General features: G+C 45.8%; 2 protein-coding genes across 2 annotated transcripts; one reads left to right on the top strand and one right to left on the bottom strand.

Moving 5' to 3' along the window:
* Positions 1-6,194: 6,194 nt before the first annotated feature.
* On the bottom strand, positions 6,195-10,161 carry LOC131266634 (cuticle protein CP14.6-like). Its single transcript, XM_058269232.1, has 2 exons — positions 10,038-10,161; positions 6,195-7,275 (listed from the first exon to the last, which is right to left on the bottom strand). The coding sequence occupies exons 1-2, from the start codon at positions 10,047-10,049 to the stop codon at positions 6,877-6,879; spliced, it is 411 nt and encodes a 136-aa protein (XP_058125215.1). The 5' UTR covers positions 10,050-10,161; the 3' UTR covers positions 6,195-6,876.
* A 5,761-nt stretch (positions 10,162-15,922) lies between these two features.
* LOC131264749 (mucin-2-like) lies at positions 15,923-17,212 on the top strand. Its single transcript, XM_058267017.1, has one exon. It carries the CDS (start codon positions 15,923-15,925, stop codon positions 17,210-17,212), a length of 1,290 nt encoding a protein of 429 aa, XP_058123000.1.
* The last annotated feature ends 5,257 nt before the right edge of the window (positions 17,213-22,469 follow it).

Below are 22,469 nucleotides of genomic sequence, written 5' to 3'. Positions count from 1 at the left end.
CCATTTCGAGTAGGAATCTATGGCCAGTAAAAAGTATACTCCTTCAACCGGACCAGCATAATCTATGTGTATTCGCTGCCATGGCACACTAGTCGTTGGCCATTGTAGGAGTACTATGCGCTGGTGATTTTGCGACAGAGAGACATGATTTACATGTTTTAACCATTCTCTCTATGTCAGCATCGATTTGTGGCCAATAAACATAGCTTCTGGCTATTCCTTTCATCCTCTCAATTCCAGGGTGCCCAATATGCATCATTTGTAACACCTTGTGACGTTGCGATGCCGGTGTTACTAAACGTTCTCCAAAAATGATGCAATTTTCTGCCGTTGAAAGGGACTCACGTCTTACAAAGAACCTTCCTAGCTCCTGTCCTTCCACTTTGGCTGGCCACCCATTCTGGACGTAATCATGCACTAACCGAAGTATAGGATCCTTTCTAGTCTCACGAACGACATCATTGAATGACAGCGGTAAGAACGTCGCTGCATTCTTCACTAGGGCTTCCATATCGTTTTCCAACTCCATGCTCGCGATGATGAAATCTTCTTCTGGCTTCTCATGTCTATTTATTAGTCGGGATAATACATCTGCATTTCCAAACTTCTCTGTAGGGACATATTCTATGTCAAAATCATAGAGAAGTAATGTCAATGCAAATCTTTGCAGTCTATTCGCAGTGTAAACTGGAATTCCTTTTTTACTGCCAAATATCCGAAGAAGTGGTTGGTGGTCCGTTTGTAATGTCTGCCGAATATCATTCGATGAAATTTGGTTACAGCATAAATAATGGCAAGTCCTTCACGATCAGGTTGACTGTATCTCTGTTCTGCAGCTGTCAATGCCCGTGAAGCATGTTGAACTACCTTAAGGGTGCCATCTGGGAACTTATGGGCAATAGTAGCTCCTACTCCAAATGATGATGCATCTGCTGACACAATACATGTAATCTCAAGCTTCGGGTTGTAGTGGGTCAATAGCAGATCTGAAGATAATATTTTCTTGAACTGCTCAAACGCATGTTGACATTTTTGAGTCCACTGGAACGCAGTACCCTCCTTTAGAAGATCATCAAGTGGCTGACGTAACATCCGCATGTTACGAACGAATTTGCCGTAGAAGTTAATAGCTCCTAAAAAGGAACGCACTCCTGATACATCCGTCGGTGGTTGAAGTTTTGTAATAGCCATTATTTTATCAGGGTCCGGACGCAATCCTTTTTCATCTAGAATATGACCCAAGTATCTTATTTGGGACTGATAAAAGCTGCACTTCCTTGGCCTTATCGTAAATCCGTATTCTTGAAGCCTCTGCAATACCGCTCGTAAATTCCGATCATGAGCATCCATAGTGTTTCCTCCGATCACAATATCGTCCATGTACGCAGCTACTCCTTCTAGCCCCGCTAGCATTGTATCGATGAGCTGTTGAAAAGCTCCTGGGCCTGCCTTTACTCCTGGGGGCAAACGGTTATACCTATATAAACCGCGGTGTGTATTAACCGTGAGTACCTCGCGACTCTGCTCTGCCACTTCTACCTGTAGAAAGGCATAGGAAAGATCTAATTAGCTGAAAATAGAGCAGGTGCTTAGATTAGCGAATATTTTTTCTCTTGCGGTCTGAAAAATTTTGATTTATAATTCACGTCTCGCACGACCGCAATACTTTTCTCCGATTTAGCTATCATAGCGGTGTCACGCTTGAAGCTGACCAAACGCTTGCATTCATCGGTCATCTGGACCAGGGTAAGCACTCTCCTTTCTTCCAGGCAGCTTAGTAGCCGGATGCGTGTCTCTGTATGGGACTCCTCTTTTAACCCACACACGAACATTAGACACTTCAGCTCTTCTTCCGACATCCCGTTCATTGTAGACTCGATAACGGCTCTGTTAACTCGGCACGAATACATTACAAAATCTTCATCTGGTAGCTTTTGCAGATTCAAACAACGGAAACATTTTTCAATCTTCGACGTTGGGGAACCAAATAACTTTTTCAACTTTTCCATCGTGGTTTTAAAATAGAATTCGTTTGGTTTTGCCGGTAGCACATGGTTTGCGTATTTTTCATGCTCGGCCAGTCCCAACTTTCTCAGTAACAAGCTGACACGAGCGGCGTCGTCCAACCCCTCAGTGTCCTTTTCGAATAAATCCTCGTACCTGCTGTTCCATCCGGTAAAGGTTACGCGATCTTCCCGGTCGAACTGGAATTCTTTAATGTTGTTCGCTAAAGACTCGATCGTTCTCGCCGTGTCCGTCGGTTCTTTAGCTTTTAAAACCGCAAAAAGTTCCGTCACCAATTTCTCCTGCTGGTTCAGGAATGCTTGCTGCTGCTGCTGCATAGCTTCCCGCTGCTGTTTGAAGATTTCCTGAATCCAGCTTGATTCAGGATCAGTTTGCCGATGTGAGCCATTATCCTCGCGCGAAGGCTGCTGCTCACGATGCGCCTCCATTGCACTTTTGTAATGCGCGACCGTTGACCTCTTTACTTAACAACGTGCCGTGCGCCTTTTTTCATTTGCCGCGTACAATCGTATCTCTACCTCGTCGCCACTTTTGTGTTTTGGGGATAAAACAATGACTTTATTATTCTAAAACGTTAAAATACATGATACTAAGTTACAGATTAAAACTGGCGGACCGTCACGACGACGCGTCCGCTCCGCTCGAGATGCCGATCAGAAGAGATCTTCTTTTCATCTCTTCACACCGCAGGCACCCACCTGTCAGTGGGAGTGTCAGTCGATCCATCACTCTCTGCTAGCCGCTGTGTCGACGCGGTGTGGCTGCTAACAATTACGATCCAGTGTGGCTGGGCCTGCCATTTCTGGGCAGCAACACTTAAAACCTTAAAGGACAAAGCCAGAGCAGTTGGCCGTTACGGGAGGAGTTGACAGTCCAGTGGATTGGCGTACTGGGAACGAGAGACACTTCGTGTCAGAGTCGTATTCCAGAGAGATGGTTGGTTCATTGTGCCAAAGCTTGAGCTTATTGTCCCTATGGACCATGCTTCTTTTCCTACAAGTCCTAAGAGATATTACACAAAGGTCAATTTCATTATAGAGTACGCTGAAGGAGACTAAACTCATGCTAGTTATTTATTTTGTTTAAGCAGATCTCAACGTTTGCAGCTTTCTGTTAGCGTATATTGTCAAACGTTTTCTATACCTGAAACCAGCCCAGATCTATAATATAATAAGGCCCATTTACTATGATACTATATTTTATGTTCTTTCGTGCAGCTACTGTTATTTTTAATTAGGACACGTATCGTTCTTCTTAGTAACGCTATATTTCTCTTAAACGAACATACAGATTAAAACGCCAGTCCTTGGCCTAAAACTTAACCGTACTTGTACTGCACATAAACGGACGCCACGCGCGGCTCGTCCGTGCCCGATGTTCTTGCGATCCCCAGCCGAAGTCAATCGACGGACGCTGCACATTGACCCCGATGGATAGCAGGAACAAATATCAGCTGATAACGGTGAGTTATCAGTGAGTGGCTCAAAGCTTATCCATCGGGTCAGGTCCTATCACTATCTTATAATAATATAATTCTTTATATGCATATTATTGTTCCAAACGAACTCCTTCAGAGTATGCATTTCCTTCCCTAGCGCTTCACTGAACACTTCGAGAAGTCATAAACTGAAGATAAAATGATCGATCTGGACATTGGGAGGTGTCAGTTTGGACATATATCAACTGTTACATATCGCTGCTTGGATTGTTCGCCTACAGTTTCTTTCATCTCAGTTTCATCGTCGTACGATACTGAACTAAATTAAGCGCTTTAAGACTGGAGCAACCAAACCTTTCCCATCATGGACAACCGACCGAGGAAATTCGTACTCATGTGACCACAAAAGAACCATCAGAGTCAAAAGAACTCTCAAAAGAACCATCAAATTGGGTGCTGCTACAGGTTTCGAACCGTCCGTGGCATAACACGTCTTTAAGGAACCAAAATCAGTAATAGATTATTGTAATTGTTTATTTTTGCGCCAAATACTTAGTAACGATGTATATTTGATTTTATAACCGTTTCGCAAGTTCCATTCCGTTAGCCTTTATGCCGATTGCAAATAGAAGGCGCGATAGTACGGATCGTTAGACTATCTGATTTGAGCCGCCAGCGTTTTGACTATCTGGGCCTTCGTGTGGGTTCGTAGATGTTCCTGGAGACTCATCCCTTCGCTCAAGAGCATTGAGCAGACCGGACACTCTATATACATTTTGTAGTTTTCGTTATAGTATTATAATTTACTATTTACGGTGGAGCTGAAATGGAAGATTAAAATAAAAGTTGAAACAATTATGAAAATAATCAATCAACATTATTCATCTAGCAGACTGTGGAGCCCGTACTGTCTGCAGTGAAAAGTTCCGACTTCACGCACACTCTTTACTATTCGGCGGAGGAAGCAACACATTAGACAAATGCTAAAGAGAAACGTCTGAAGTGATACAATTCCGACTTTTTTTTCAGACATTTCATTTCATCCCAGCATTTTATAAAAAACTCCATGCTTGTTCAAAATGAAAGCCTCTGCCACCAGTAACGGAACAAGGCCTTACAAGCGGAAGGGTCTCGGCCACTTCTGGGTTGCTGCTGGATGATTGTGAGCAGATGCACAACCCACAAACCAGAATCGATCAGTCGAAAATGGCATACGCAAGCAAAACTATTCCGTTTAACTTTAATGTTATTTCTTGAACTGCTTACCTGCTTCGAAACGAATGACGCCAATTGTTCCGTCAATGAAACAACTGTTTTCAAGAACCACTGGTTTTTGGAACTTGGCTCGGCCAGTGTTGCCAGACATTATACTACGAATGCGATTCGAGCAGGCCAGATGTCAGATTCAAAAATCGAGCAGTTTTGCTTATACCGATTTAAAAAAATAACAGTAACTCTCCAGAATCGTACGTCCGATAAAATCAGTCAGACCTAAACCCCTCTGTTCTAGACTTCTGTGCTCAGATTAAAGTTTTCCAATTAAAGAGAACTTTGGTTCATTCCAGTCTGGTGCAGATACGAATGCCTTCCGAGATTCTGACAAAAACAAGAGGAAAATCAGAATCATCAAACTTGAACAACTTGATGTTCGCCGAACACAGTTTCTCGCCATTGAGTTGACGGGACATTTTGAGTGGCAACACCCGCTTGCCCAGGACTCGCATAATTAAATCACTAAACGTTTATCTATGCACGCTTGCTGTCCTTGAGAAGCTCATTTAGTGTTGTGTGATAGCTCAACAAAAGCAATAGTGTTCCCTTGTGGAGTGTGTGAAACTTTGAAAGTGTTTCCCCCAGTTCGGGGTAGCCCCGAAGGAAAAGTGTTTGCAGCCGCACCGCGTCGACCCAGCGGCCAGAAGAGAGCGATGGATCGACTGACACTCCCACTGACAGGATGCTGTCAGTAGAGAAGTGTCCTGTGGTGTGAGGAGGTGAAAAGAAGATCTCTTCTGATCGGTATCTCGAGCGGAGCGGACGCGTCGTCGTGACGGTCTACCAGTTTTAATTTGTTATTTAGTTATCTTGTATTTTATCGTGTTAGAATAATGAAGTTTATTGTTTTATCCCATAAATACAAAACACTTCTTTTACACCTAGATTGCATAGGGAATGTTCTGCAAAAGAAGGGGTAAAAGAATTCTGAAAAGAAGAGCGGGCATTTCTGAAGAGAATTCTTTTACACCTGAATAACACAAAAATTTCTCGTTGGGGTTTAATACAAGAGAGAGAACAAGTATTAAAAGCTTGTGTTTGAGGTTTCGCTTCAAGAAAAGTTCTGGTACCCATATTCATGGACAAAAACCCTTTCCAGAGTATTATGTTTGCCTTGACCGGGCAGATCCAGAAAGCAGATTTCCCCGATTCATTTGATCTTTTCAATGTGGTTTCTGACACATTTTGCTTTTTTGTTAGCGCTGCACGTAAATGTTCAAATGAATGCAATGTTGATTTCAAAGACGATCAGATAATTACTAACTATTCCGTATGGATAGTTAATTATTTTTTCATAAATTAAAAGCGTGTTATCATTTTCAGTAAATTAGTAGTAAAGGGAATTGAACCAGAAGCTTCATCAGGCCAAGATCGCTCAGATGTTAACTAAGTAAGTTAGCAATTTCTGTTTTTTTTTCTTTCAAAACATTTAAATCCCTTTTGAATAAAACTCTTCGTGTTGGGAAATAGCTTTAATTCGGTACGATCGTTTTATGGCCTCTTGACGTTTTTCGCTGCAGACAGATCACACGCTACTACATCCCTTTGAGTTGTTGCATATTCTTAGGGGCACGCTAAATTTTGGTTTCTTGGCACGCTCACGTAATTCGGAAGCGAACGAATTGGATGGCGGAACATTCAACAACATGAAAACAGCATTCCATTGGCAGATAAGACAGAGAAAAGAAACAGAAAAGTACGTTTACGTTTCGTTGAGATGTTTGTAAATGAACTAATCAAAATTATGTACAAAAGTATTACAGCTTTGCAGTAAGTAGCGTGTTGACGAAAAGAAGGGGAATTAGTTAATCCTTCTCCTTCTCCTGATGATTCTGTTCTTCCTGTTTTCCTCCTAATCGATCTGCTATTTGTATCGTGTTTTCTTCTCTTCCTGGCTGGTTTTCATGCTCCTTCTACCCTAGCTGTTAGTTTCCTCTGCCCCCTTCCACTAAAGGGTGGTAAAAGGGTGTTTGCTGCTGTCGTGTTCATTTCACTTCTGCTGTATGAGTATGTGCACAGGTCACAGCAAAATGCCTCAACAAATCTCGTCCTATCGTCTCTCCATCCCTCTCTACGACACTCGCCTTTTCAAAATGACTGATGAAGAACTGGCAACGCCATGGAAGAAAACGCTGCACCGCTTACTGCAGGGCCTGCAGCCGGGCAATCTCGGCCTCCAGAGCTTGGATGTTGAAGTTCGGGTCGTCCTTCGGCGGGTTGGCACGGATGAACTCGAGCGTCTTGAGCACATGGTCCGGGACGGGTCCTTCGCGCGGCAGATGGGCACCCTGCGGCTGGAAGCCACCCTCGTTGGCGACGTACGTCAGCTGGATGGGCGTACCGTCACGGTCGGTCCACGAGGCCGAACCCGACGCCGACTGGCCCCCGACGCCTTCCTCCTGCGCCCGGATGCCGTTGCTCGTCTCGTAGTTCCAGGCGTACGAACCGTCCGGGTTGACGACGCTGTCGGAGTTCACGACCTGTGCGTCCGCGTCCGGGTTCTGGGCGACGGCGACCGCGGCCAGGGCAGCAATGACAAACTGGTGGACGCGGGAGAAGGGTTGAGGTGGAAAAACAAGATATTAGTGACAAGATCATGCGGGATCATCCATCAAGAAGCTGAACCGAAACACCTCAACTGGGGATGGCGCAACAAGCTGTTTGCGCAAGGTGTTCGAGCCATCTTCTAACACACCCTCGTGGCATTGAGAGAATTGCCATCACAAGCCATCATCAAACGGCACACCCTATCCTTGAGCTGACGATCCTTCCACGTTCCTTGCCTCCGATACGACACGCATTCCTCGCTCCAACCAGGACTTCACGATGCACGTGACATCCTTTTTTTTGTATAACATCGAGAGATGTCGCAATGGGTGCTTGCAAACCCACTGCCGATGGCACCGATTGGATGCGATTCATCACCGCACACTATCCAGCCGGTGAGGTCAGTGTTTCGAAAATAGACAGAAGCAGATAAATCTCGCCGGCCTCGGAAGCGCATTTACATGCATAAATAAGGCATCAAACGTGCATGCAAACGATACAACCAGACGGCCGGCCGTTCGGCGTGTAATGCGAAGTCAATTACTTGGCACTGGAGGGAGAAGAGTCATCATTAATGTCGACGTTTCATTGACGACCGCTTATCATCCGCAGCGTAACACACGAAAGTCATCGATCGCCGGCTGCTGAACGATGTTAATTCAACTGATCGACGACGATGAGCGATCAGTATCAACACCGTTGAAGATTGGTGCTTGTTTTTCCTTTCGTCTGTCTCTCCTTAAAGATTGATTGCCAGTAAGGCGCTCGTTAACAGAGTTATTTAAAGAAACGAAATGGTAGGTTCATTGCCTTGCGTTTCGTTTGCTTGCTTGCTTTTGTTTGTCAATAGATGTTAATTGGTGGTATATTCGCCACTAAGAAACCGTTTCCAGACGATCAGTCAGACACAAAAATAAATCTACTGACTTCAAAATCATTGCCAAAAAATGAGAAAAAACCATTGGTACAAGAGAACTTTTGTTTACGTTTGACATTGGCGCAGCAAAACAATTAAAGAAAAATTACCCCATCCTAACTGGTGGCACTTGAAAGCAGTTTGGGAATTCAAAAGATACCATTAAAGCGCCAACACGCCATCTCGTGGGAAGGTCAGTGGCACAGTTTTCTGGTGGCATGCACCGAAATAAAAAGTCGACAAAACGAAAAAACATTAGCCAAAGTGCACATGAACAACTGCACAGCTGCTTCCCCTTCAACAAATCATGCTCCCATCACGCTCCGCTCGCATGGGAACTTTGGTCTTAAGGCCCTCAGATTACCCTTTATTTTTCTCTTTTCCTTCTTAATTTCCGTCACATAATCAACCCTTGACGTGTTGCTACTTGCGAAGGTGGCGCTTTGAACTGCTTGCACCGTTTAGTCTCCCACGAGCGCGATTATGTTTCGCCGGTGTGTTGTCATTTCGGACCAGCCCTGCGCGCTAATGCGCGTTTTGTATGCGTTTATGTAAGCAAGAGCTAATCGTTTTGCTTCCGCGGCGACAAAATTGCCCTTGGTTTGCGCTGGGAACGCCTTTTAGGGTGGGTTATTTGCTGAAACGATGGTGCACCCGGTGACAAGCATGCGCAAGCTTTTGGGAGAAAAGGAAGCTTGCAAAAATTAATCCATCCACATTTTTGTATGGAACCCTTCACCAAACTGGATGGTACACCACATCATGCTTGTTAAAGTGCATTGTATAAATACTAATAAAAGTTACTCAATGAAAAAGGGAAGGTGACTTTTTCTTGTGCAATTGGTTTTCAACGAGCTTGAAAAAGATAATCATCAAAAATCAAAATAAAAAGTGTAAATAAATAAGATGAAACTGATGTACTTGCCATGACGTATTGAAAATGTTATGTGACATTTTCCAAAAAAAAAAAAAAAAAGACAATGTAGGATACAAGTGAGCAAAACCAGAAATGGTAATAATAAGCGTACTCCATTCCATTCCATAGAACAAAATGTAACATTGCATAAATACTGGAGCTCTAGGAAATAGGTGTTAAGCATCAGGATTAAAATATAAACCTTGAATTATATGCTAATCATACGTGCTTGCTTTATGAGTAATTTAAACAAATTTGGAAAGATTTTTCGATCGGCAAGGGTAGTTTGTGCTACAAATTAATATTTAAAAAAATACTTTTTCGCGTGCTTCATTTTCTCATTGTTGGTAAAAAATTGCCCTTTTTATATAACTTATACATCAAAGGTACGGATTAAAAACTATTTCAAGCAACATACATTGTGAGTTTGAATACTGACACAAACTATTGGTGTAAAGTATAAGATGTGTGACATGTTTTATGTTTCACACATAGTTTGTTTAAACAAATTAAATTAAAATTTAATTTTTATAACATTTCCACACCGTTCATGATAGGCTAAGTTGCTAAGGCTGAAACCATGAACTGGAATGTTTGAATAAACGATAGTCAAGTGTTAAATTTCCACAAATTTTACGTCATAGCCGCCTTGATTAATAAACATAATCTGCAAATTACTATAAACTCAAAGGAACGGTTCAGCACTTCAACTTCAACAATACAGCTTCACTTTCTTACACGAGCTTTAAATTAAGCAATCAAACAACACTTCAAACCACTTCCCAGAATAACCAATTGTGCCACATATCGCTCCCAAATGTCCTTTTTTCGATCAAATCCTTGCGCAATCCTCGTCCCTTCCCTTCCCACTGCCTGACCCGATCGGCCACAGGTCTACGGTTTCCCTTCGCTGGAAAACTCACCACTCGGAACATGTTGCTAGGAAAATGTGGTAGCGGTAACTAAAACAAAAGAAAAGTTCACTGTTGCAGATCCGATGCGCAAATGGGCTTATGATTCGACCACCGTGTGTGGGCAGAGAACGGTTGAGACTGATCGTTCGTTGGAAATTTACCGCGTTTTTATATTGGCCCGTTGAAGAAAGTCACGACAAAAGAACCAACCTGCCCGAGAGGGAGGACGAGACGCTCCCCCTCCCTCCCCCTCGCCCTTGGTAGTACGGGAAGATTGCAAGCGAGTTGAAGGGGAGAGCGAAACGTGCAGAAAAAAGAACCAAACAAAACAAACGTACGGAACGTACCGCACGAAGGGAAGCCGGCTCGCTGGAAGGGTGGGTGGGAGAGGGCACCGAATCTGTGAACGTGCGCGGAAAAACGATGCGACGAGTGTAGAACGAGCGAAGGGGGGGAGAGCAGCGGTGGGAATGGTTCGCCGGTTGGGGTTTCGGGAAGGAGGCGCCGTAGGTTTACGATGAGATGCGATCGGATGAGAAGATGCTGCTGCTGCAGTACACGCCGGTATGTGTAAGGCGAGCTTCTAGAAGGGAGTACCCGAGAGTGACCGAGAGTGTGAGGGAAGAGAACAGTGATGCGGTGCGAAAGGGATGAACGGATGGTCCTACAGAGGCAACGGCTGTGGATCGTGATCGCAAGGGGCGCTGGGGGAGGGAGGGAAGCGGGGGCAACCAGAAGCGGGCACAAGTCGTCATCCTCATCATGACACGCCGAGACGGACGTTTTAAGAAGGGATGCGGCACCGCGGTGGCATTCGTGCGCGATCGCAAATCGAAACCGCCACCGAAACGACGCCCGAGAGTGGACGATCAAGTCGGGAGCGCGGCGGTGGCACTAAAGAAAAAGAGATAAGTATATATAAATGTGTGGAAAAACGGCAATAGAGGTGTACGAAATAAAAATAACCACTAGTAGTAGATGGTTTGTGCGGGAGGGAAATTGTTTAACTCTCCCTCCTTCGCAAAGGGTGGTGTTGTTGCTGCTGCCGCCTGGGACGACTAGGCTGAGGATCAACTACGATCCTACCCTAGTAGTGGTTGGTCCAAATGGTGTATGTTGTACATAAAGGTGTACGAAAATATAATAAAAAGAACAAGCACTCGCCAGCGCAGCCGTTTGGGACGAGAGTACGCGGCCCCAAAACAAGGAACGTTAGAAGCGTTAGGACGCATGGAGGTGATGATGGTGCATGGGGAGGCGTGTGTAACATGAGTAAATGTAGGCAAAACTGTGCGCCTCCGAATCGGCGCGCCACAGCACACTTTAGTGCAAGGCGTTAACATCTCGACCTTTTTGGCAGGGCAAGCCCCACGAGCGAGGGGATGGGGTGGGGTTGGTAGAGCCGGTATTGGCGGTAGCTGGTGGCGAAGATCATGGTGATCATGACGGAACGCTGCGCAATACTCGAGACAGCACCGCAACAGCAACACTCCACCAAGGGGAGTGAAACAAACGAAACAAGAAGCTCTGGACCTTCTCCCTTTCGAGTTTGACCGCCGTTATGACGCGTTTAGAGTCGATCCGTGTTAAAAAAATGAGAAAAAAAAACCCATAACCACAATCCAACCCATCGGTTTAGATTAATCGTTTAAGTAGCGTAGGAAGCAAAAACCGAACGTCCAGGGTAATGAGCCTCAAAAACAGTGCATTGGATTTCGTTGTTGCATGAAACATTCCAACCGATTGGGCGCCGAACGCCGGGCGGGGACCCAAAGGAGGAAGAAGAAGAATAGAGCAATCCCAGTCCATTGCATGCTCCCTTGCTTAATGGTGAATGAAACGACGCTGGCAGACGCCGCGCTTCCAAGGCGTAACACCAACCAGATGGGGTTCGTCGCTTACCATACATATTGCGCTCGTTGAAGTCTTTTGAATGAACGAGCGTTCCGTTTCGGTGGCCAATCGTCGTACGTCGGGGCATAACTTTGTTTTTGATTTTGTTTTAGCGAAAGGCATATGAAGGAGCAGAGGAAAGTGAAATGAAAGAAAACACTCAAGAGGGAAACAAAAATCGATGGAGGAGAAATTTGCAAACGTTGACAAATTCCACTTCGAAGATGATATTCCTCCGCCGGTTTGCGGCAGGTTCGCGGTTTCTTTTTCTTCGCATTTGCCCTCGTGTGCCTCTGGGTCACCCGGTCAGACGGTCGGTCGGTTTTAAGGTGTCTCTAGTTACCCATAACGCAATCGGCCGTTAAAGGGGTTCGAAACCGCGAAACCAAACGGGGCGGCCGCAAAAACCACACGGTCTGGACTACGATGGTGATGACTTTGGTGGGGTGTGAGAGTAAAAATTACGGCACATCTTTTTTAACGATGTCCTGGGGCCGGTTTCGTCCTCGAAAATTGGGCCTCGATGGGTTCGAGTGTTGTTTTGTTATTTTTATCTGTTGTTACCTTGCATCTTCCATCGCTAGCCTTAGGGAGGACACAGTTCTGCTGTTCGACGTTCGTTTATTTTTGCGAGTGTTCCTTGCTTACACCCCACGCCTGTGTGCGTGCAAATGTGCTGGATAGTGCAAATTTTTGGCGAAACGATCACAAAAGTCAGAGGTGAACCGGGTGAAAATGGGGTTCATCGGTATGTCTTGATTTTTTGGTTTGTGTGTCGTGCCTCTCTTCGTCGTCTTCGGGCCTCGGGCTCCGAAAACTCCGGTCGAGGTCAAGCTTGTCAGGACGATTAATCGTCCGACCGGTGTGGCGATGTTTTAGCGATGTAATCGGACGCGTTTTTTTTCGGATGCACTTAATCATCGATCGGTTGGTGTGTGGGGTGGGATGAGAAAATCTCTCCACCTTCAGCTTCTTGTGCTGCAGGGGCTATTAGAGAAGATAAATTCTCCCCCCACCCGGTTCTGCTGACCTCTTGCATTGAACAGGTAGACGTGAAAAATAAATCGCACACAACAAACCATTCGAATCGATATTTATGACACCTTTAGCTCGATTGGGGAAGGGGAAGAAATGAATGCGAAATTCGGTAGCGTGTGGTAGTAATTTTCCCCATGGACAAAAGCAAGCACAAAAATTAAGAAACACGACTGCCCTTTAATTCGAACGCTCGATATGGAACGGAAGCTGCTGGTTAACTGGACCGCAACGCAACGCAACGCGGCACAGGGTAATCATAAATCAAACTCACATCTGACCTCTTACGTAATGCGTATACAGACACACCCCAGCAGAAAGTTCCCTTCCGTTTGCGCCATTCGCTTGCCCTAAGGCTCGCAAAACTCCTCCGATCTAGTACTTTGCGAGTAGATTTACTCGTCCACAGGCCCTTCCATTACGCGAACCGAAAACGCCTTTCTTAAGCGGGTGCTATCTCGCTCTGTCTGGAACTTCGATCGGGAACTTTCGCTTGCGAAGTCGAAGTTTGCGCACGTGCGAGCACGACAAATCATTCGCAAAATTTTGGGGAAACGATCATTTTCCTCCCGAACCGAATGGCAAATCGAACGCAGTGAACATAATCCCATTCTTCCATCAATCTTGGCCCGCTTCGATCGGGCGGCGCTTAACCTTTCCCCGTTTTCGGTGATACAATATTATTCAATCTTTCCGGCATCGTGCAGGGCGATGAATAAAATGTTGGCAACAGGAAAAAAAGCACACCGAGAAGGAAAGCGAAATGGGAGTAATAAAATAGAAGCGCAGATCGTGGACCACGGACGGACGGTTTCCGGATCGCCCCGAGTCGTGGAATGTCAAACTTGGCAACAATATTTCACAGTCGGTGGTGCCCTCCATTTCGCGAGGAGGAAACCTTTCAACAAAACTATCATTTCTGATGATCGTTTCACTTTCTTCTGTTGATGCTAAAATATGGGTGGATGAAAATCTTAACACGGAAATGGTAAACAAATACGGAAAGATTGATGGAAAACCCATCCAAATTAACGAAGTAGACGGTTTTAAATTTCATGCAAAACTCCTGAAATTTATTGTGATCTTCCATTTTTAATCTGATACATTCATGTAACGATTCAAAATCCTTTTTTGACGATGAAGCTACTACCCTCGGCATAATAACCTTCAATTTTTACGGAATGCTTGCTTTTAGGTGTTGTTAAGGTTGAGGTCGATCTTCGATGAATTTTGGTTTTACTGATCTTTAACGATTGCAACTGCTTTTCAGAAAATAAATTGAACAACCTTTGAAAGGATGAGATCAGAACAGATTCACAAGCAAATGTCTTTGATGATATTTACCCAAATTTTTCACGCAATCCACAACCGGCCATCGTATGGTTTTATCTTCTTTACCACGCGAAAGGTCAGGACTTGTATTTGCACAAAAATAATTGCTAATAACCTGCCTTTTTCGCCACTCGCAGTCTCGATTGGAGTTCAATTAGTAAATGGCACACGATAGCAAACATGTTCTCTTCCGCGATCGATTCCGCGGGGGCTGCGATTCAGGGGACGGTATGGTGCTGGTCGTGTTAATGAGGTGACGAAGGGATGAGTATGGAGTAGAGGCGATGATGCCCCATGGGCACGTACGATCGGCGCCCGCGTGTGTGGCATTTTCTAATGGCGTTTTGACTCCGTTATCCGCGCTGCATCGTCGTGAGCGAAGGGTTGCTGTTCGTTTGGTAGTATAGAAATCCATCAATAATTTCTAGGATCCATCTGGAGACGAGACCGCCAAACTGAAACACGTTCATGTCTGCCTCCAACAGGAGGGTAATTCTCCACGGAAGGTAATTTACTCGTCGCATTAACCTCCGTAATGAGTGTGATTGCTTCTGACAAAGTGATATAACGTCCGCCGACCAACGTGTTCTGTGTATGATTAAAGTAAAATAAACAGATAATTTGTCTCTTTCGAACACATTGTCAAGTGCAAGATTGTTAGCGACGTTTGAATGCCAAGAACACCATTTACGATTACGCACGTTAACAGGGAGCGTGAATTTACAAATATTTACCCTTCGGTAGTTAATTCCAACATGCTTTGATCGAGCGTGGTTTGTTTCGTCGGGTTGAAGTGTTAATTCGTTACTGACATTTTTGTCTCGATGAAGTTTGGTGTTAACTTTTAAGTGCCTCTTATTTAAACACATTTCACTCTCATTGGGTTTGGGAATTTGTACTTGAAAACCGGTTCTTATTGTTCTTCGATGATTCAAAGTAAACAAATGGTTTACATTTGAGTGGCACTGATTTTGTAACAGTTTTTGTCAAGTCTAGTTATTAAAATGCTTCCAATTTAAAATAGAATGGATCGACGCTCCCTAAACAAAATGCATAGGCTGTTTGTTTTAATTAATAAAGTGGTTTTTTGTCAAATTGAGTCCACTCTCACTTAAATGATAAGTCTATTAAATAATTAGGCTTAAATGACCCATTTGCATTTGCATTAACAAAACGAAAAAAAACAAATTTCAACGACTTTTCCTGCAAAAATGGAAAACGCTAGCAAATTTGTGTCAAAACCAAAATAAAGAGTAGCATTTCTATTAAATTTAGAACAAGTTTGACAATTGTATCATTTAAACGGAACCCGAATCTTTAAACTGAGACGTCACTAAAACATTGAACCATCTGCGTTGAATTGTATGCTAAAACATCCAGCTTTATCCAGCCAGACGGCGAAAAGTGGCAAAAAACCTTGGTACTTTATGTTGCTTTTGAAGCATGTTACAATATATTTTAAATGTTTTGGGGTCCCTTAACTGCCATATTACGCCATATCGTAGCTGAAAACCAGCGAGAAGAATTTGCACAAAGTCGCGGTTATTGATAGTTCCTCTCCGAGACTCGTTGCGATCGGACGCACTTTTACCAAAACAGAGCGTTAAAAAAAAAGTGCAAAAGCAAGCCACATCATGGCTGCTTCGAGAAGCACCCTGCGGGTGGATTTCTCGAAGCTCCCCAAAAGGCCGTCCTTGATGGAGGCCACAACCCTCGCCATGACCAAGCTGGGTCTAAGCAGCTCTTCAATCGTTTCAATCCGGACGAAGCCGGCATCCCACTTCCTTCACATCCGAGTGAAGGACCAGAGCCTTGCTCTAAGAACCGTCGAGGAGAACGACGGCAAGCATTCTCTCGAATGCGACGGGAAGAAATTCCCGATCCCGATCGTAATGGTCGACAATTCCGTGGTCATCAAAATCCACGACCTGTCCGAGGACATCACGGACAGATGCATTACGGATTTCTTTGCTCGTTACGGAGAAGTCCGGTCAATCCGAGCCGGAGTATGGGCGAAGCCATACCCGTGTGCCGGAATCCCTGACGGATACCGCTACGTCACAGCGGTCTTGTCTAAGCCGGTGCCGTCATACGTCTCGATTGGAGGGGAAGAGACGCTGATAACATACCGGGGACAGCAGCAAACGTGTCGAACATGCCGTCTTGCTGCACACCATGGGATGACCTGCACCCAAGGCAGGAAACTGGTGGCTCAGAAGACGAGCGTCAACGAGAGGTTGTCGTATGCCTCAGCGGTGCAGAATGGCACCGAAAACCCTGCTCCAGCAACAGTCCCCCGGGCGAGCACACAAACCGTCCGTGCACCGACCGACCCGGTGAGCACACCGACCGTTCCGGCAAGCACAATGCTCATCCCATCGAGCACACCGATCATCCCGGCGCCCGCATCGACCGTCCCGGAGAGCGCTCCGGCCGTCCGCGCACCGACAGTCCCGACGAGCACATCGACCGTCGCGGCGAGCACATCGACCGTCGCGGCGAGCGCACCGGCCGGTGCTTCGAGCCTGACAATAGGCGCACCAGCAACGATCATCCCGATGCAGGCCACTAGCGTTGCGGCTAGTACACGGACCGTCCCGGCAGTAGCATCCTTCATCCGGGCAAGTGCGTTGACCGTACCGGCAGCATCGACCAGCACCAAGATGGACAACGCCGGACTTCAGGTGGACGCCGATGCCTCATCGACGTTCAAAGCCCCTCGTGTCCCTTCACCTTCCGCTACACCTTCATCCCTTTCCTGGCAAACAGTGGCAGGTAAGAGAAAGACGGACGAACAGACGGACAGCGACGTGTCGTGCAAGTCTGGGGAGGAACCGATCAAGCGTAAGCCAGGTCGTCCTCCCAAAAAGACCAATGCCACGGCAGCGAAACCGACTGGGGTAATGGAAGTGGACGCACAGTAGTTTGGTGGAAATGGATGAGTTGATGACATCAGTGACGATCGCATCGATAAACATCAATGCGATATCCAATTCCACCAAACTAGATGCACTACGAACTTTCATACGCACTCTTGACATAGACATAATCTTCCTACAAGAAGTTTCTGTCAAAGACTTAGTGCTCCCTGGGTACAATGTTGTAACAAACATTGACCACACAAGGAGAGGTACAGCGATCGCCTTGCGGGTGAACCTAAAATTTTCTCACGTCGAGCGTAGCTTGGACTCACGACTAATCTGCGTCCGGCTTGAGAATTCTTCCACGCTATGCAACATTTACGCTCCTTCGGGAAGTCAAAACAGAGCTGAGCGGGAACTCTTTTTCAACCGCTCGTTGGCGTACTACCTGCGGAATGTACCGGGACCGGTCATCCTTGCAGGGGATTTCAACTGCGTGCTGAAGTCCAAGGACGCCACGGGTATGGGGAATACGAGTCTCACTTTGCAAAACTTTGTTGACAGTATGCAGTTGTGTGACAGCTGGGAGGCTCTCAAAGGAAACTTTGTAGAGTTCTCTCACATCACACGTGGTTCGGGCTCTCGCATCGATCGCTGCTACGTCTCTAAGGACATGAAGGATCAACTGCGTGCAACAGACATGCACGTATTGTCTTTCTCGGACCATAAGGCGCTCACGGTGCGCATCTGCCTTCCAAACATACCTCGCATGCGGCAAAATGGATACTGGCAACTTCGGCCACATATCTTGACAGCCGAAAACATGGAGGAGTTTAGATGTAAGTGGAACTATTGGACAAAACAGCGAAGGAGCTTTGGCTCCTGGATGGAATGGTGGATTCATTTCGCCAAACCAAAAATAAAATCGTTCTTCCGATGGAAAACGAATGAAAAATACTCCATGTTCCGCTTGCAGCATAACATTCTCTATGCGAAGTTAGAGTCCTCATACGGTCGGTATCTTTCCAATCCGATCGAGTTGGTCAATATCAACCGTATAAAAGGAGAAATGCTACTCCTTCAGAGGCGTTTCTCCGAGGACTTTACAAGGATTAACGAAACAAGGGTGTGTGGGGAAAACCTCTCCACCTTTCAGCTTGAGAAACGAAGGCGGGAGCGCACCGTGATCACCAGACTTACGTGTGACAACAACGTTGTTTTGGACTCTCCAAAACAACTGGCAGACTATATACATACGTACTACAGGGAGTTATACACCGACGAGACAACAAACGTTGACGATACTTTTGCCTGTCATCGTGTAATCCCCGAAGATTGCGAAATCAACAACGATTGCATGGATGAGATCACCTACGGTGATGTCCTTCATGCAATTGAAAAATCGAAACCTCGAAAGTCTCCTGGGCCGGATGGAATTCCGATTGAATTTTATCAGCGAACGTTTGGGATAATTTGGAGAGAAATCATATTGATTCTCAACGATGCTCTCAACGGTCGTTTCCCGGCGGCCTTTGTCGATGGGGTCATAGTGCTTGCGAGGAAAAGGGGAGATGGGTGCACACTATCTTCGTACCGTCCGATCTCTCTGCTTAACACTGACTACAAGCTGCTTTCCAGAATTCTGAAGCAGCGGCTCGAGAAGATTATTGCTAGGTGGCAAATCATTTCACCGTCGCAGAAGTGTAGCAATAAACCCTGCAATATCTTCCAAGCTGTGCTCTCTGTTAAGGAGAGAATATTCGAACTCAAACGGAAGAAGAAGAGTGCAAAACTCGTCTCTTTCGATCTCTCGCAGGCGTTTGACCGTGTTGACAGGGGCTTCCTGTTTGGAACGATGGATTCATTAGGGTTTAATCCCGCACTAGTGCGGCTTTTGAGGAAAATTGGTGAGCAATCTTCGTCCCGTGTCATTGTAAATGGATCCCTATCACCTGCCTTTCCCATCCAACGTTCCGTGCGACAAGGAGATCCCTTGTCAATGCACCTGTTCATCCTCTACCTTCACCCCCTCATCAAGAGACTCGAAGATATATGCTGCGATCAGGACGACCTGATCAACGCGTATGCTGACGACGTCTCCGTGGTGAGTACTTCCCCTTCCACAATCGAGGGGGTGAGAGCAGCAATTGAGGCCTTTGGAGTCACTTCTGGAGCGAGGTTAAACGTCCTTAAAACCACGGCTCTGGACATCGGAATGGTGACAACCGAGAACAGAATCAACCTGCCATGGCTGCACACCGTAGAACGGCTCCGTTTACTTGGAATTCTGTTCTCTAACAGTATCCGGGAAACAGCGGGCCACAATTGGGATACTGTTATCAATCACTTTCGTCAGTTGGTATGGCTGCACAGGGTGAGAGATCTAAACCTGCTGCAAAAGGTAACGCTGCTCAACTCATTCTTGCTCCCTAAGCTATGGTTTGTTGCGTCAGTCTGTGGCCCTCGCGCAATGGACATAGCCAAGGTGACAAGTTTGATTGGGTCTCTCCTCTGGAACGGATCTGGGGGTATACGTGTCTCGCTCCAGCAGCTGGCCCTGCCACGAGACCGTGGTGGCTTAAACCTACACATCCCAGCCGTGATGACAGCAGCCCTACTCACAAACCGCTATGTTGCAGAACATCAGAGTCTCTCATTTGGAGCCCAACACATCTTGTGTGCGGGAAACCCCCCAGATATTACATTGATACCGTCTACGTATCCGTGCCTTCGCAGTGTTGTCCAGCAACTGGCGTACACTCCATGTACGGTAAAAACACAGCTATCCACCAAGGCCCTCCGTAGGTTGCAAGTGAACAGACTACCCCCAGCCAAGATTCAGTCCCATCCGAAGGCAACCTGGAAAAAGGTGTGGAACAACATCCACCGAAGCAAACTAACAGCGGAGCAAAGATCCACCTTATATTTGCTTGCGAATGGCAAGATCCCGCACGGAGAGCTGCTTATGCGTATGGGACGCACGCCTTCGGCTTCCTGCATGTTCTGTGTTGAGTGTGACACCCTGGAACACATGTTCACCTCCTGCACTCGCGTTATTGCCGCCTGGGACCTGCTGCAGCAGTGCATCAGGAATGAAGCTCCAGGGTGTCAGTCGTCCTTCGAGTGTCTCCGATTCCCAGTGCTTGGGAATATAAGCATTGCGCAGCGGAAGGTTGTCCTTCGTTTGTTTGCAAACTACATCATCCACATCATTGGAAACAATGATGCTGCGATCGATGTAAATGTCCTTAAGTGTGCACTGTATTTGTGATTATAGAGTATAAGAAAGTTTTGTTTGTACACCTTATCTATTTATAAAATAAATAGTTTATATTTTACAAAAAAAAAAAATTGCTATGTATAGTTTGCAGTACTTCCGGAATTAAGCAACTTTATCAAAAAACATCATAAAGCGTACGTTTCAGTGGTTTGGACTTACCTGGCCACAGTAAATCATGCGAAAAGAGAATCGGAGGAGTTGAACGGGAAAAATATAATTGAAATACCCCACACTGCTAACCCTTCTTATGTCTCTCAATATGAAACTTAACAATATAATTTACTTCATTCAATTAGTTTGGTTACCTTTATTCTTATCACCGATGAAATTTGTGTTTTTTTAATGCAAACGTTATACCATCATAAAGTCGATAAAAAAATGTATAAGGCATATAAATGTGTAAGAATCCAATAATGTGTAGCAGAAAAATGTTTCACATTGAACTACTCTGAGCTATTTCCCAACATTTGATCTCGCCGACCCTAATTTATTAGTTTTTCCTGTCATATTTGGATTCTTCACTTGAATATTTGTTTTGGTTTTTAGAAACCAGTAGCAAAGCTATTGTCTTTAACCATTTTGGAAAATTATAAAACAGTTTTCTAATAGACCCTCCTAGGCACGCTCGATCGAACCGTGATCGTAACCTTGAGAGCTAGTTTTTATGCTTGCGCATTCTACGGGAGTCATCCATTCGGATTCCCACCGAAAATTGGCCCCCATTAGAAAATTGCGTAAAAACTGCCGCATGGAATGTTCCCTACCCCCGGGCGGTCCCATCTTGGGTGTCCAGATCGGAAACCAATCACCAAATATCATAACACCTTCAATTTTTATCGCCGCGAAGACATTGAGTGGCCATTAGTCCCAATCAAGTCACGTCGGCATCCTTGCCCTGGGGGCGATTGGTGTGAGTGCGTAGCCCGGCCGGCCACTTTAGATGGTCACTGTTCACGAGATCGGGACGAGTGTGTGCAGTTTTCGGTGCGATCTATGTAGGTGAGTGTCAATAGGTCGTCGAATGGTTAGATGATAATGCAACAACTGCGAGAGGATGTCTGGCCGGTCAGTTTGGTTTCATATTTTCGAACTGCCTGCACTCCGACCCGCTCGGATTACGTGCCACGAAGAAAAATGATACCATCCTAAATAGATTGTTAGAAAGGAGATGACACGCGGTGCCCTTTGCTTTGCGTCCCGTCGGGAGGCCCTCGAAACCACACCCAATCGAGACCGGAGTGTTGGGCAAAACTGGGGTGTCACAACACCGGCCAAGCATTGCAGACATTCCAGCATCGGACAAAAGACTTCGGAATAGACGCGCGCGCGCAAGCGACGAACCTCTGGACCATCGTTTGGCGCACATCGCTTTTTCAAATCGGTTTTCAAACTGTCGACGATTCAACGCACCGACATGTTTCGAAACATGCGTTCGCCGGTCGACACCGGAGTCGACCGTTCAGGATGCACACCGGGCCGTCCAGGTTAGCGATTGGGCCGATCGGGTTGCGCGCTGGGTTTGAAGTGAGAGTGATCTGCAACCGGCTAGAAAATGGCCATTTGGAAATAATAAATGAACAGAGAACCAGTAACTCTGCGAACGCTCCGTTCAATCGCCAGCGATGTGGTGTGTTATAATCGCGCCGCGTATTAAATTTATCATCATCAGCGCGGACGGGTTTTATGTCCGAGCCGGCCGGACCGGGACCGGCTTTGAAATTTGCTATTAATAAAAGTAGTAAAATTGTATTCGCGACAAAATTCAAATACCGGCCCTATCGCCGGCGTGTCGCTGCGGTAAAGTGATGGCAATGGAACGCCAGCAGACATCAGCCGGCATAAGCGCCTGGTGCGCGGCACACGTGAACACCGGCGAGCATTCGCACGTCGTAAAGATCAACATTTGCATAAGATGCATTTTTAATTCCTCCCAACTCAATCTCCGCCGGGGAAGAATGGGATGACAACGTGTCTTTACAAACAAGCGGCGACAGCTCTAAAGAGTACGGGTTGAATATAACTTTCATGTTTTCAAGAATT

Source organism: Anopheles coustani, chromosome 2, assembly GCF_943734705.1.
Source record: "Anopheles coustani chromosome 2, idAnoCousDA_361_x.2, whole genome shotgun sequence".
NCBI lineage: Eukaryota > Metazoa > Arthropoda > Insecta > Diptera > Culicidae > Anopheles > Anopheles coustani.
Note: the sequence above shows the minus strand (reverse complement) of the source record. Positions and strands in the feature narration are given on the sequence as shown.